Source organism: Oncorhynchus tshawytscha, linkage group LG02 (genome assembly GCF_018296145.1).
Source record: "Oncorhynchus tshawytscha isolate Ot180627B linkage group LG02, Otsh_v2.0, whole genome shotgun sequence".
Classification (NCBI taxonomy): Eukaryota; Metazoa; Chordata; class Actinopteri; order Salmoniformes; family Salmonidae; genus Oncorhynchus; species Oncorhynchus tshawytscha.
Window position 1 is genome coordinate 34,563,116 of NC_056430.1, and position 15,792 is coordinate 34,578,907.

Genomic DNA, 15,792 nt, shown 5'->3' on the forward strand with positions numbered 1-15,792 from the left:
CAGAACCTCACTGCAACCTAAAAATAAATGTTCCCAGAACATGCAAAAAGTTCACTTCTGTTCTCAGAATGTTTAAAAAACGTTCCGTATTACCAGTCAGGAAACGTATGGCTTTGTTCCCACACCAATGTGAAACCAAAAACACATGTTCCAACAACTTCCAAGGAACCAAATGTGCTAGTAGGGTAATCTCCTTACAGCAATCCTACCAGTCAGTCACTGGTCACATTGGAGGCTATAGGCTACAGGTCCCAGGGCCCACCTGGACCTACACTCATACACAGGCAAGAATGGTGTCAGATGTGTGGTCTGATGCACCATGCCTTAGAGCAGACTGCAAGCCATTCCAATAGTGGATGACTAGAATGCTTATCAGTGCTCTATGACTCCAATGTACAGAGTAGGTGTTAGGTGAGGTCAAAGGAAAGGGTAAGAGAATACACTGGAGGGATGAGATGTTAGTTGGGTGTGTTGTTGAGTTTTCCCATTGATTCAGACTGACATGGTACTCTGGCAGAAAAAAATAGAAAGAAGAGGAGAAGGGGCCTCCTGGGTGGCGCAGTGGTCTAAGGCACTGCATCGCAGTGCTAGCTGTGCCACCAGAGACTCTGGCTTCGAGCCCAGGCTCTGTCGCAGCAGGCCGCAACCGGGAGGTCCATGGGGTAACGCACAATTGGCCTAGCGTCGTCCGGGTTAGGGAGGGTTTGGCCGGTAGGGATATCCTTGTCTCATCGCGCACCAGCGACTCCTGTGGCGGGCCGGGCACAGTGCGCACTGACCAGGTAGCTAGGTGTACGGTGTTTCCTCCGACACAATGGTGCGGCTGGCTTCCGGGTTGGATGCCCGCTGTTTTAAGAAGCAGTGCGGCTTGGTTGGGTTGTGTTTCGAAGGACGCATGGCTCTCGACCTTCGTCTCTCCCGAGCCCATACGGGAATTGTAGCGATGAGACAAGACAGTAACTACTAACAATTGGATACCACGAAATTGGGGAGAAGAAAATAATAAAAATAAAAAGAGAGGAGAGGAGAGGAGAGGAGAGGAGAGGAGAGGAGAGGAGAGGAGAGGAGAGGAGGGAGAGAGGGAGAGGAGAGGAGAGGAGAGGAGAGGGAGAGGAGAGGAGGAGAGGAGAGAGGAGAGGAGAGGAGAGGAGAGGAGAGGAGAGAGGAGAGGAGAGGAGAGGAGAGGAGAGGGACTTGTACTCTGGAGGCTTGAGCACAGCGGTCAACTGAAAAGCTGCTTTACTGGCTGTCCCCCTCCCCCTATATGTTTATTTCCCTCTTTCTCTATCTGGGATACTAGTCAACTCAACATGGCTGCTGGAGAGCATAATGATTTGAGGCATGTGGATTTATGTGATTTATAGTAGATACATAAATACATACCTTAAATAAATGTACTGTACTATGTTTCACACATGGCTCTATTACATTCCACATGAACAGTGAGTGAGACATGCTTAGTTTTATGTTGCACAGGAGCAGATGAGCTGTATACAGCAAGCCAGGTGGCTGAGAGAGAGAGAGAGAGAGAGAGAGAGAGAGAGAGAGAGAGAGAGACAGACAGACAGACAGACAGACAGACAGACAGACAGACAGACAGACAGACAGACAGACAGACAGACAGACAGACAGACAGACAGATAGACAGATAGACAGATAGACAGATAGACAGATAGACAGATAGACAGATAGACAGATAGACAGATAGACAGATAGACAGATAGACAGATAGACAGATAGATAGATAGATAGATAGATAGATAGATAGATAGATAGATAGATAGATAGATAGATAGATAGATAGATAGATAGATAGACAGACAGATAGACAGAGGGTGTAGTTAGACAGTGCAGTTTAATAACCCAGAGTTCAGCTGGTCCAGACCAGACAAACCACCTAGCTCAAAATAAATGTTTTTTTCTCACTGTGTAAAAAAAATCCTCTAGACATGACTCAAGGCATAAAGCTTGGATACAGTCTATGAATAATATTTGTGTCTGTGATGGTTGTCTACAATAGTATCAACGCTTATTTAGTCACATTCGGTGAGAAATGCAGTTATGCTGCCAGTAAGACTGTCACGCCCTGACCATAGTAAGCTGTTTATTCTCTATGTTGGTTGGGGCGTGATAGTGACTAGAGTGGGTCATCTAGGTTTTGTGTATGTTTATGTTGGCCTGATATGGTTCCCAATCAGAGACAGCTGTTTATCGTTGTCTCTGATTGGGGATCATATTTAGGTAGCCATTTTCCCCATTGTTAGTTGTGGGATCTTGTCTACATTTAGTTGCCTGAGTGCACTCCAGTAGCTTCACGTTTCATTTGTGCTTGTTTGTTTTGTTTTGCTGAGTTTCGGTTTATTAAAAATATGTGGGACTCTACTCACGCTGCGCCTTGGTCTACTCATTACGACGAGCTTGACAGAAGATCCCATCAACAACGGACCAAGCAGCGTGCCCGGGAGATAGTGGCATCCTGGTCGATAGAGGAGATTAGGGAGAGAACATCCTGGACTTGGGACAACATTATAGCAGGAGAGAGGAGACTGCCATGGAGGCAGGTGGAAGCAGTGAAGGAGGGACAGCAACAAAGTCGGGGAGGTAGGCCACAGAAACCCCAATAATTTTGGAGGGGAGGGGCACATGGAGCAGTCGGCGGAGCCGAGGAGTGAACCAGAGCCAGTCTGGGAGAAGATGGAGAATTCGGAGGAGAGAGAAATGGGGGAGTAGTTGAGTTGGTGGAGGACGCACGGATTTGGAATAAAGGAACGTGTTGTCAGTTTGGGGCCACCTGAGTCGGCTCCCCGTACTCGTCTTGAAACGTGTGTTAAAGTTCCGGAACAATTGATGCCGGCTATACACACCAGGTCTCCAGTGTACATTCACAACCCAGTGCGTCCTGTCCCAACTCCTCGCACTCTCCCTCAAGTGCCTGTCCCCAGTCAGGTCTGTCCTGTTCCTCTTACCAGTACTCGCTCTGAGGTGCGTGTCATCAGCCCGGTGCCACCTGTACCGGTCCCACGCATCAGGCCTCCAGTGCATCTCCACAGTCCAGTACGTCCTGTGCCTCCTTCCCGCACTCGCCCTGAGATGCGTGTCATCAGCCCGGTGCCACCTGTACCGGTCCTACGCATCAGGCCTCCAGTGTGTCTCCACAGTCCAGTACGTCCTCTGCCTCCTTCCCGCACTCGCCCTGAGATGCGTGTCATCAGCCCGGTGCCACCTGTACCGGTCCTACACATCAGGCCTCCAGTGCGCCTCCACAGTCCAGAGCTTCCGGCGACAGTTCCCAGTCCAGAGCTTCCGGCGACAGTTCCCAGTCCAGAGCTTCCGGCGACGGTCCACGGTTCGAAACCTCCAACGACGGTTCGCGGTCCGGAACCTCCAACGACGGTATGCTGTCCGGAACCTCCTGAGACGGTCTGCAGTCCGGAACCTCCTGAGACGGTCTGCAGACTGGAACCACCAGCGACGGTCTGCGGGCCGGAGCCTCCAACGACGGTCTGCGGTCCGGAGCCAACAGCAGGGGTTCTCAGTCCGGAGCCAACAGCAGGGGTTCTCAGTCCAGAGCCTCCTGCTATGATCTATGGTCCGGTTCCTCCGGCGACGATCCGCAGTCCGGTTCCTCCGGCGACGATCCACGGTCCGGTGCCTCCTGCAACGATCCCCGCACCAGAGTCACCATGGAGGAAGACGTCGGATCTGCGAGCGGAGTGGGTACTTCGTCCCGCACCGGAACCTCCCCAGATGGTAAATGCCCACCCGGACCCTCCCCTATTGAGTCAGGTTTTGTAGTCGGAGTCTGCAAAACTCTCTTCTCTTCCTAACAAGAGGGAGCATGTATACTTCTAGTTTGGAAGATTTTGTTAGTCACCCTGCATACAATTCCATCGACTTTAGACCCTGCTAGTAAACAGTCAATAGATTTGGCATTACTCCACACATCCCAAACATAGCTTTTACCTCTAGGTAGAGCGCTATTGTATTGTAATCCTATCCAAGGTTGCTTGGTAAACAAATCCCCTGGGCTAGGAGAGTTTTCTAATAAAAGCAGCATTATGAGAGTTTACAGCACATACAGCTTTTTGTGGAATAAGACTTAGCAACCTAGATCCCATGGCTGCTGCCACCTTGTACCCTCACTACTGGGGTGAGGAGGTTTGATGGTAAATAGAGGAAGACAAGGGAGTGGGGATGTTATGGTATGTCATTGATTTATGGGTGAGATTATCAACTGGAAACCTGACAGTAGGGTCACGCAGAGACAAGCAGCAACACTCATAATCAGCACAGAATATAATGGGCCAGGTTCGGTGCTAAACCCACAAACACATTACATAACCCCTACATAACCAATCTGACACCTGTGAAGCTAAACCCTCTGTGACTCGTCCTGACAGCAGACGCCACCACAGCCCAGATTATTATTCCTAGCTGGCATGGCAGACTCCTGAGAATGCACTCATGTACATTCAGTATTCACATATTCAATCACAGCAAAAGATAGGACACGCAGATGCAAGCACATTGAGGTTATTTCCAGCAACCATCACTGTAATTGCATCGGTTTAACACAGCAGCAAAACACTGCTATTGGCATAGTAATGAAAGCTCTCCACCCCGGCCCCATTACATTACCTTTCATTAGTCCACACATGTTTTGAAGCCCCTAGTCATCTCAATGCACATGTATCACATGAAACACAAGGCGTTACGCACCTCACAGCTGTGGTTATGATACCTATTACACAGTAATGATGCATTTACTCTTTAGCTTTAATCTAGTGACTGTTCAATTAGGCCTGTCACATACAGTCTACCACCTGGTTAATTGCCTTTAAATAATTACAGGGCTATTTCTGTCCATGGAAGAGCTCAGTTTAGAAGGACTAAACGGAGTGCAATTGAATCAGAGGAACATCTGTGGCTACTGTGAGCATGCCTGACTGGGTTATGCTCTTTGTTTACATCTGTGTACATGCACCTACTCATTGATCTTAGCATTCACCATATAGAACTGCAGAGATGGGAACCAGGTCACAATTGAGCAAGTCCTAAGCAAGTCTCAAGTCTTAACCTTCGAGTCTCGAGTCAATTCCCAAGTAATAAGTGGCAACTCTCAAGTCCCACGTTCCAAAGCTCAGGTCAAGTCACACGTCCTTAATTTTGTTTTCCTTACATTACGCCTACTAATACAGTATATAGGCCTACATAATACATTTCACAGATCATGAAATAAATGTTTTTTGAATCATCATTAATATTAGAAAAGCCATCCAAATTATGATATACCGTTAGTGGTGATAGTACAGCTACAGTTTGACTGACATTGTGAAATCTCCAATTAGAATAAAGTGGTATTGTTTATACCCAGCCCACAACATGGTCTGTGGTTGGCTAAGAATAAACATTTATGGAAACTCTTGCTCAGAGCACATATTTTTGAGCGAGAAGCGGTCAAAATATAGAACAATACTCTCTTTTCCCCCCATGCCTTTCCACATCTGGAGGCACAAGGCAGAACTGAATTTAACAGTTATTTACCATATAACCCAATGCGACTCTCCGCTTTGAGCAACAGAATTGCCACAAATGTATGCTCATGGTGTAATGCAGAATTTAAAAGGAGAGGAAGGTGGTGCTGCTCGTTTGAGAGGGAAAATCCAAGTCTCTCGAGTCTCTTGAGTGTTACAGCTCAAGTCCAAGTTAAGTCCAGAGTCATAGCTGCTCATGTCGAAGGCGAGTGTCAAGTGTTTTTACTTTTTGCCAAGTCAAGTCTCAAGTCACGTGACTTGAATCCACATCTCTGTAGAACTGTATGTAAGCTACTGTATGTTCATTACAATCATGAACTCATTCATCCGCTTATCCATCCATCCACCCATGTTGGCTCACAGGAATAGGACGACCCCTGTGTTGGCCATGGCGTACGACAATCCCAGAATTCCACTTCCCATGATGGCGTTGCCCAAGTTGAATACTGACATTCCGAAAGAGGTCTTCCCCTCAAACTGATTCCATGGATAAAGACAAAGAGGAGAACAAGCTTGTTAGCACAATGCTTAAAACAATCAAACTTGCTTCACAGAGGAGAGAATGAACACGCGTTACATATTCATCTGAAACATCCACTGAGGCCATAGCACCCTATTGGTTTGGCTTACGTCTGTGAAGCCTGTGGCCTTCTTGTCCTCCATGCTAGACAGGAACTCCTGACTCTCTGCAAGGTTAGCCTCTGGATCCTCACTTCTGTGAGAATAAAGCACATTCATAAGCACATTAAACAACAAAAAATGTTATGCAACCACAACTCAAGGACACACTCTCTGAGAGAACTGTGGAATCATATAGGATAACATTCTACTGCTATAGGAGGCTGGGGCTGGATGGTACTGTTCTGTCCTTATCACAACTCGTGATTGTCATAGGTGAGACAAACAGTACACCGAAACATATCCCTTCCTTGTCAATGTTACATACCTGACATTTTGGACACTATTAGGAACAATTTCCCTAAAAAAGTAGCGTAGAGAAAGACGATCCATCATCCAATGAAAGCACAAAGAGGAAAAACAACATAAACAACATAAACACACAAATGCATTCAAGCACTAAAGAGGATATGGGGAGACACTGTACGTTGTATGTTAAACAGTTCATGTAATTTCCTGTGACTGAGGGGCAGGTCTGTTGTATGCTGATGGAGGTGACCTCATGATTAGTAGAGCAAAGGAATGCAGTCTCTGATGCTAGGCAGTACTAGGTACGCATGACACACATTTCCACACACATATCCGGAGTAGTTAACAAAGAGTGTTGTTGTTGTGGGGTGTGTGAAGGGAGACATGTGACACTCTCAGAGGGTAGTACAGTAGGTCACACGCGCAGCCTGCCCGCAGGACAAGGCAGCCAATCGCAGAGCTCACCTCAACACTCTGACAAAACAAAGCTCAGTGAGGGAGCACATCACACTCAGCACTAATAGTTTAATACTCAGCCAATGTAATATGTTGCCTAAATATCAGAGGGTCTACTTTCTTTAGATGAAAAGGTTCCCCTTGTCTGCTATCTTGTATCTAATCTTGTCCACCAGCCGAGTCTCTCTCTGTCAAACACTATATGCAGTAGCGAATGAGCCTGGGGATGAGGTTATCTTCTATCTGTGTATACTACTTTTTCAAATGAAAAGCCTGTGTATACTTTCGTATGTTTGTAGTCTGCTATCATGTACCTGAGCGTATACTTACTGCTCTGTGGTGTCTCCTGGAGGTATTTTGGCTGCCGCTGTGGTTTCCTCCCCAGGCTCATGGCCTTTCCCATTGGGAATAGAGTTCATCTCTGCTGGCGCCGGTGCTGCCGCTGGTGCTGGAGCTGGTGCTGCTGCTGGTGCTGGAGCTGGTGCTGCCGCTGGAGCTGGTGCTGCCGCTGGTGCTGGAGCTGGTGGAGCAGGTTCAACGCTTTCAGCTGCTTTATCGTCACTCATCTTTGTGCTGATGGATGTGTGTGTGTGTGTATGTTTGTGTGTGTGTATGTGTATGTGTGTGTGTGTGTGTGTGTGTGTGTGTGTGTGTGTGTGTGTGTGTGATGTCCTCTTTTCTTTTCCTCTTTTCCTTCAGGAGTCTAGGAAATAATAGACAAGCGGCAGTTAGACTACAGCTGATGATTTAATTATGTTCACAATCACTGGAATATTACAGACAGTTAATTAAATGCAGATAAGCTCGCATATCTTACACATCGTACACAGCCATCTAGATCCAGAATTGGGATACAAATTGTACAACTTGAGTACAAATGAGTTGCTGGCGGCTATAAGAGGCATGTAGAAAGAGGCCTGCTCTTGGCAGATATAATGAGTCTGTCTGTGTCTTCCTGGTAGGCCCCTGTTAAACGTGCCTGAGTTATAAAGTGCTTTCTAAGAACGCTAGAGGAGCAGACAACACAACACAAACACTTTATATTTTCAGTTTGTAGCACATAAGATAAAAACACCAGCCACCACCACTGAAGTCAGAAAGCTAAGTTGATAAACAACCTTTGATTCCGGGGAGAATCTCTGGCATTATTGAGTTGTCAGCTGACAGGTATTTTCCTCTTTCTTTCCTCGGAAGAGAAAAGGTCCCAGTTAGCTGTGACACTCTAAGCTTTGTGAGGGATGGTTCGGGCCCCTCTATTTGGGGCCCCTGTGTCCTAGGTCCCCTGCAGTGGTGTCTAAGCAGAGCTGCTGGTGTGCGGGACCCTGAAAGGCCCCTGAAAGACTCCTGTGACATACATCTCCTGGTTCCTGTCTACCTCGGTTCCCTCTCTGGCTGTCGCTGAAAGCCACCACCACTAATTTCTCCATTAGCTATGCAGCATAAACAGGGGTAAAGTGCGGATGGAGTAGGGGGGTATAGAGAGTTGGGGGCGAAGGGGGGTTGGAGAGGGTGGCACACACATAGCGGGACCCACAGAAGAAGGAGATGAAAGGCAGTAGAACCAGCTACGACTAGCTTAGAACCAGTTTTGGGTGTCTTTGTTCCCAATTTTTTTGTTCTAGCTCGCCATTTTTTTATTTAATTAGGAAGAGCTTAGCGTAGTGACAGTGCTCTCTCTCAGTGCTCCAGCCACCTTCACTGGGCCTGGTCCCCTCAGCAGCACCCTGTTCCTGCTTCCCACCACCCCTACAACCACCACCTCCCCTCCCCTGCCCGCCTTTTAAATGTAGCTTTTCGTAACATGATTTTAGCACATCAAAGACTGAGGGAGGTGAATAAATCTGAGTCTCCATCGAGCAGAAGCCCCTCATGGCCTGTGTCACTGTGTTACTGGCCTCCACCAACCACGTTGTGATGTGAGCCTTATTGCACAGCCAGGCTCCTCTGTCTCTCTGGCTAAAGCCGGGCAACGTGGTCAGCCAGCAAAACACGGCACACAATGGCGCATGTTGTGTGGTTTCCTGGGAACGGGCCGGAGAACAGTGATGCTATTGTGCCAAGCATCATTATACTGCCGGGGCCCCCTTTGCTGCAGCTTGCCAGGCCACTCGAGGGGCTGAAAAGGTAATTCATTGTGCCCTAATTGAAAAGACGCCACCTTGAATTCCGCAGCTACCGGTGTCCCGCGCTCACGCACATGTGTGGCAGGGGAAGGGCGGTAGGCGGTGCCACACACTAGGAGCCCATCGCCAGTGAGGGGTCTCTCTGTCACTCAAAGAGCTCACGAATCACAGACAGGCTGGAGAGCACGCTCAGAGGAGGATCTGAAGTGGAAAGGATGTGTGATTGGCTGGCTGAACCACAGGGGGATCTCTGGGATGAACTCACAGGGTGGAGCTTCTCCATGTCAAAGCTGATTGGGCAAAATCACATCTTCAATAACCATTGGATCAATTAACTAAAGCAACGTGTGACTTCCTTCAGCTAGCTGGGTGTGAAAACACAAACCCAATGTGTTTTCATTCAGCCAGAATGCCTGGCAGATCTTTAGCCACAGACACAGGGAATACGGTATGAATACAGTATGTTTGAAGACTTAATTTATTGTTCCACTAAGCCCCTGAGAGAGTGAGTCACTGAAGATGAAAGAGAATGTGTGGCGATGAAGAAGATAACATTTACAGTGACAAATGTAGGACAGTCACTGTGCGGTGTAAGCAGCAAGGACACACGGATCTCCATGTTAAGGACTTGGAGACATCTCACCAGGATATCACATATAGAACAAAACCAGAATACTACACCTACAGTATACATACAGTATATTACAGTATGAAACATAAGAGAAAAGGAGGTTGTGTGTTGATGAGAGGAGGTCTATCTAGGTCAAATCACAGTAGCGATGAGATCACATCCTCAATAACATACAGATGTTCTATCTCAATTTGATCACTCTTTTGTCACAGAGAAGTTTCCTGCGCAGTAGGAAATGCAAATTGTAGTGAATTTGAGGTTTAAAAAGGCTTATAAAGTTTGTAATTTCCGGTTTAAAATGTCAGACTTGATTTATCCTAAAAAAAATTTAATCAACTCCTTACAAAAATGACCATTAATTATAATGCACATAATAATTCACATTTTCTGTTGCTACATGATAATTTTCACGCTGAGAGAAACTGGTTAAATTAAGACAGCACATTTGTACCAGCGGAGGCTCCTCAGAAGGAAAAGGGGAGGACCATCCTCCTCAGTGAATTTCATAAAAAGAAAAATTGTTTAAAACCTAGGATGCTCATGGTTCTCACCCCCTTCCATAGACTTACACAGTATTTATGACAACTCCCGGAGGACGTCCTCCAACCTATCAGAGCTCTTACAGCATGAACTGACATGTTGTCCACCCAATCAAAGGATCAGAGAATAAATCTATTACTTAAAGCATAAGCTACAGCTAGCTAGTGCTGCAGTGCATAAAATGTGTTATAGTTGACTGAAAGACAGAGTAGTTGACTGAAAGACAGAGAAAGTTGAATAGTTGAACAGTTTTGAACAAATTAATTTCTTTAAAAATGAAGGAGAAGCAAAAGAGAGAGAGAGCTATATTTTTTGGAATTTGTTTAAACTTTCACTTACTTAGCTAGCGAATGCAACTAGCGAGTTTAGCCTAATCAAACACCCGGCTCAAACAGAGAGTGATGCTATGTTAGTTAGCTGGCTATAGCTATTCAACACTGGAATTCTTCCAAGTCATGGTAAGCTTTTGGTTTTATTCATGTATTGCCACCGGGGCCAGCCAGCGTAACTGCTAAACTGCTTGCTGTCCACTGTACTGCATGATTGCAGCGGGTTTAGTAATGCGTTAGTTCTGGTAGCTATTATGACTATTGCGTTAGCTAATATGGTGACAACGATGTAGGCTGTGTGTAGCGGTTAGTGGTTATGATAACAAAGCCTCCTTCACTCATGCCACCAAACTTACCCTCGTAAAACTGACCATCCTACCGATCCTCGACTTCGTCGATGTCATTTACAAAATAGCCTCCAATACCCTACTCAATAAATTGGATGCAGTCTATCACAGTGCCATCCGATTTGTCACCAAAGCCATACATACTACCCATCACTGTGACCTGTATGCTCTCGTTGGCTGGCCCTCGCTTCAAACTCGTCGCCAAACCCACTGGCTCCAGGTCATCTACAAGACCCTGCTAGGTAAAGTCCCCCTTATATCAGCTCGCTGGTCACCATAGCAGCACCCACCTGTAGCACGCGCTCCAGCAGGTATATCTCTCTGGTCACCCCCAAAGCCAATTCTTCCTTTGGCCGCCTCTCCTTCCAGTTCTCTGCTGCCAATGACTGGAACGAACTACAAAACCTCTGAAACTGGAAACACCTATCTCCCTCACTAGCTTTAAGCACCAGCTGTCAGAGCAGCTCACAGATTACTGCACCTGTACATAGCCCATCTATAATTTAGCCCAAACAACTACCTCTTCCCCTACTGTATTTATTTATTTATTTTGCTCCTTTGCACCCCATTATTTCTATTTCTACTTTGCACATTATTCCACTGCAAATCTACCATTCCAGTGTTTTACTTGCTATATTGTATTTACTTCGCCACCATGGCCTTTTTTTGCATTTACCTCCCTTATCTCACCTCACTTGCTCACATTGTATATAGACTTATTTTTCAACTGTATTATTGACTGTATGTTTGTTTTTCTCCATGTGTAACTCTGTGTTGTTGTTTTTGTCACACTGCTTTGCTTTATCTTGGCCAGGTTGCAGTTGTAAATGAGAACTTGTTCTCAACTGGCCTACCTGGGTAAATAAAGGTGAAATAAATACAAATTAATACATGATAGGAAGGTCTGGTTTGGAAAGGTTTTGTCACCTGGTCACAGACAGCTGTTGTATTGTTCACTGAAGTCCACAAGAAAAGGGAAAATGTGAGAGGAGGAGAGAGTGTGATCATGTTGTTTGTATGTGGCTGCTAGTTCTGTGTTTGCGTTTGATCAAGGTGTATTCATTCAGCCGATTCTGTTGAAAAAGTTTTCTTAAACGGAAGCAAACGGAATGAAATGGAGATAAAAATACCTGCATTTGTACAACAGAAAATATAGTTTGCAACTGTTGGACTAATTATTACAATCTAGATAAGCTAGATGCAGGCAAGAAAGAGTGTGCAAGGCGGTATTGAATGTGCTACGGTCTGTCAACAAAAAGATCTTGACCTGTGCACCTACGTTGTAAACTTTCATTCGTAGGCTACGTTGTAGCAACCTCATGATGGATATAGGGAAATTAGAGTATCATGTAGTAGCCTAAACGTATTAATGTTTGAGCTGGGTGAATGGAATATGAATGACAGTCATCCAATATGCTGTAATAGAAATAAGACCATGCTCATTAAACCAAAAAATGGTCCTCCCTCATCTTAATCGGCACCAATCGCCAACGATTTGTACGGCATGATGCCACCATCATCACATACCCTTCATACACAATTAACAAAGCCTGCCTGCCTGCCCAGCCATCATCACTTAAATCTCAAACACCTCACTTTCCCAGATTAGCTACCTAAAAGTGTGTGTGTGTGTGTGTGTGTGTGTGTGTGTGTGTGTGTGTGTGTGTGTGTGTGTGTGTGTGTGTGTGTGTGTGTGTGTGTGTGTGTGTGTGTGTAGTTTGACAGGAAGTAGTTTGTTGGGAGAACGTCATGCAGGCTTACTCACCACCTCTAGGGAGGTGCACATGTGGCGTCAGGTAATTACATCGAAAGAGTTTAATTATTTTCAACATGATGTTATTTTTAAAGGTCTCTCTATAAAGAACTATTAATAGATGGGGTTTATTTGCTACTGCTCTGCATGCAGCATTAAGATACACATGGAATGGCTGACACAGAATGACTATTGGCAATGATCCCTATATTGCTCCCTAAGACAGTGGATGTTGTGGATGCAGTGATTTTATAAACCGCTGTTGAGTTCTGTTCTTGCAGGGTTTCATGGGTGTTGTTGTTGGGTCTCTGCTTGTGTAGACAGAAGGCCATGTCCCCAGAGGAAAGGAGCTTGTTCGGTAAGGGTGGGGGTGGGGGGTGGAGTGATGGAAATAGGGGCATAATTACGCAAGAGCAAATGTCACATTGTTAGGCTTTGTGTGGGAGAAAATCAATGTCCTCCTTCCCTGTCTAATCTGTCAGAGGCTTGCTTGTTTATCCAAGCCTTGAAGAGCCCTGATCCCAAAAAACCCTCCTCAAATTCTCACCCTCAGTCTGTGCTGCTGGGGCTAAGCTACTCTGACGTAGGCAACATGGCTAAGAGACGTCATCCCGGAGGAAGATATATGAGGACCAGAAGAGAAGTGTTTACCGCAAACCCAGAACCACTCCAAAGCAGGGCCCTGACCCGCACACCACATCTACCAACACTGATTACTTATATTGCCCGTGGGTGTGCTTGTGGGTGTGAGTGTCTGTAGGTGGGTGTGTGTGTGAGTAGTCTGCTCGAGGAATTATCGGGCACCCCTCCTCCAACACTGTCAAGGCTCTGTGCTTCATTAGTCCACTGTAATTTCATTTGAGCTTAATCTGTTGAAGAGGCTTTGGACTATCATTAAATAATAAGGGATTTTTTTTGCAGTTTTGGTACTCTCCTCAGGCAGGGAAAAAGTGTCTCTGCTCCATATCCAATCAGCAAAGCCCGTTGACTTTCCCAAACCCCTGTGGCTACAGAGGTTTGATTCCATATACATGTTTTCCTTACAACCCACCAATCTGTATTGTATTTTGATTAACCACTAGAATAGATACTGGGGAAATTATCTGTGGTAGACCTTACCTCAGCAAGATGAGGGTTTAAGCATTACAGTCAAATAGAAACGCAATTCAGCTACCATGAGAAAATCTCATGATGTGCCACTGAGGTATTTAGTTTTTTCTGTCTTGCTGGCTGTCAAATTGAAATCCCCAGGGCTCTGAGTGACAACTGTCTGACTAGAAAACATCTCATCTCTCTCTAGTGGGCTGAACGTTCAGTGTGGAGAGATTTCCAACAGATTAAGAGATTACACTTTTCCACATAATTTCTCTGATGAGCTGAAAATAGATGTGTGTCTCCCTGTGTTTAAGAGCACACAGTGGAGAAGAGAGTCTGGGGGCTTCTGACAGCCTGTCTCTGTCTTTCCCTAGGATGACTGGATTATACTAGAGCCACTCTCACTCAGGTGGGAAATCGGGATTTAACCTCCCATGTGTGTCACACACACACAAACTCACTATGCTGCTAAAAATAGCCTCATGTCACAAACAGAGGCATGTTGGCACCAGCACGTGTGAATATGGATGAACAGATGGATGGATGGATGGATGGATGGATGGATGGATGGATGGATGGATGGATGGATGGATGGATGCAGTGGACACCTGAAATAAACCTGCCTGGTAAAGTTGTGAAACGCTAGTCTTAGTAAACATTATGGATGGGCTGAACTGTCATCTATCTATTCTGGTTCTACACACACAGCAATCAGACAAGGGTGTGCTTCACATTTATCCACATTGCTATTTTCATTTCATTCCACAAATACTTCAGTGTGAGGGGGATGCACTGGCACCAGCTATAACTATCAGCTTCCATTCAGCATACTACTTGGCGTTCTTTCAGCAGCATAACATTGACTGGACTGCTAAATTAAGTGCTTAAACAACAGAATCAATCAACACATGGGACCCTTCAGCTCTACTTTATATCTACGTGCCGTTGATTTCTCTTTGTTTCAAGTAGTTCCAGTCAGTCACAGACCAATTAATTGAATGGCAAGTGAGGTTGCTGAGACACTATCAGAGAGAGCCTCAAAGTCAGACACATCTGTTCTAATGCCCAGGCGGAACTCTTTTTCATCACCCATTCCCCAAGAACTCACTGCCCTCCCCTGCTCTAATTCACTCTATCCCTTCTTCCTCACACTCCTACCCTCTTCTCTCTCTTGCTCCCAAGATGGGTGGCAGGTAGCCTAGAAGTTAGCGTGTTGGGCCAGTAACTGAAAGGTTGGTCGTTCTAATGCCTGAGCTGGCAAGGTGTCAATGTGCCCTTGAACAAGGCACTTCCCAGCTAACAATTCTAGGGAAAGAGAACCTTTGCCATTTGAGGGTCCAGTTTTCTGTTAGTTACAGGAACATTCTATGTATGTTAGCAAAAACTCCTGAGAACTTATATAGCATGTTTTGGCATTATAGTTAGGAGAACATTCCCTTAATGTCAAACAGAACTTACCCAGAACATGGTTTCCATGTTCTCAGAATATAAGACATTAATGTTCTAGACACATTTTATGGCAACATTGCAAGAACATTCATGTGTCCCGTTTTCTGATGGTTAGGAGAATATTCCATCAACGTCACACCCAACATACACAAAACAAGGTTACCTGTGCCCAATAACGTTTAAAACATAAGACATTCTGTCATGGTCCCTTTGAGATTGTTGTCTACTTCCCGTCTTGTTCCTTGGACGTTACTAAAGATGTTGTTAGGGCGTCGCCTGATGGTCCAAAAAAACTTGCTTCATCACACATTGTTACTGTTGCCAAGCCAATGAAGTACTTTCCCTGTTGGTATGGTTAGAAACACTCACACAAACAAAGCATTCAATTTACACACATGATTACATTATTAATTTATTCAGTCATTATTACTCAACATGTCCTCACCTGGGATTTGAACTCACAACCTCTTGGTTCATGGCATTCCAATCTTCCCATTACACCAGTCTGTGTCAATGACTGATTTCACCTGCATTGCTACACTTTGCACTTCAAAGTACATCTCGGCTCTGTTAAAATCACACTCACTCTATCATAGTGATTAAGGAGT

At 45.5% G+C, this 15,792-nt stretch overlaps 1 protein-coding gene across 4 annotated transcripts in view; it reads right to left on the bottom strand.

Moving 5' to 3' along the window:
- Positions 1 to 15,792, bottom strand: part of LOC112217189 (sodium-coupled neutral amino acid transporter 3) — a 67,777-nt gene that overhangs the window by 37,271 nt on the left and 14,714 nt on the right. For 3 of the 4 annotated variants that reach the window (XM_024377475.2, XM_042297224.1, XM_042297230.1), the window contains 4 exons: positions 7,248 to 7,620; positions 6,481 to 6,513; positions 6,165 to 6,249; positions 5,896 to 6,011 (listed from right to left, as the gene is read on the bottom strand). In XM_024377475.2, coding sequence (XP_024233243.1) covers positions 5,896 to 6,011; positions 6,165 to 6,249; positions 6,481 to 6,513; positions 7,248 to 7,483 — 470 coding nt within the window. In that variant the 5' untranslated portion in view covers positions 7,484 to 7,620. The remainder of the gene's footprint in view (positions 1 to 5,895; positions 6,012 to 6,164; positions 6,250 to 6,480; positions 6,514 to 7,247; positions 7,621 to 15,792) is intronic. The other variant, XM_042297233.1, reaches the window with a different exon arrangement.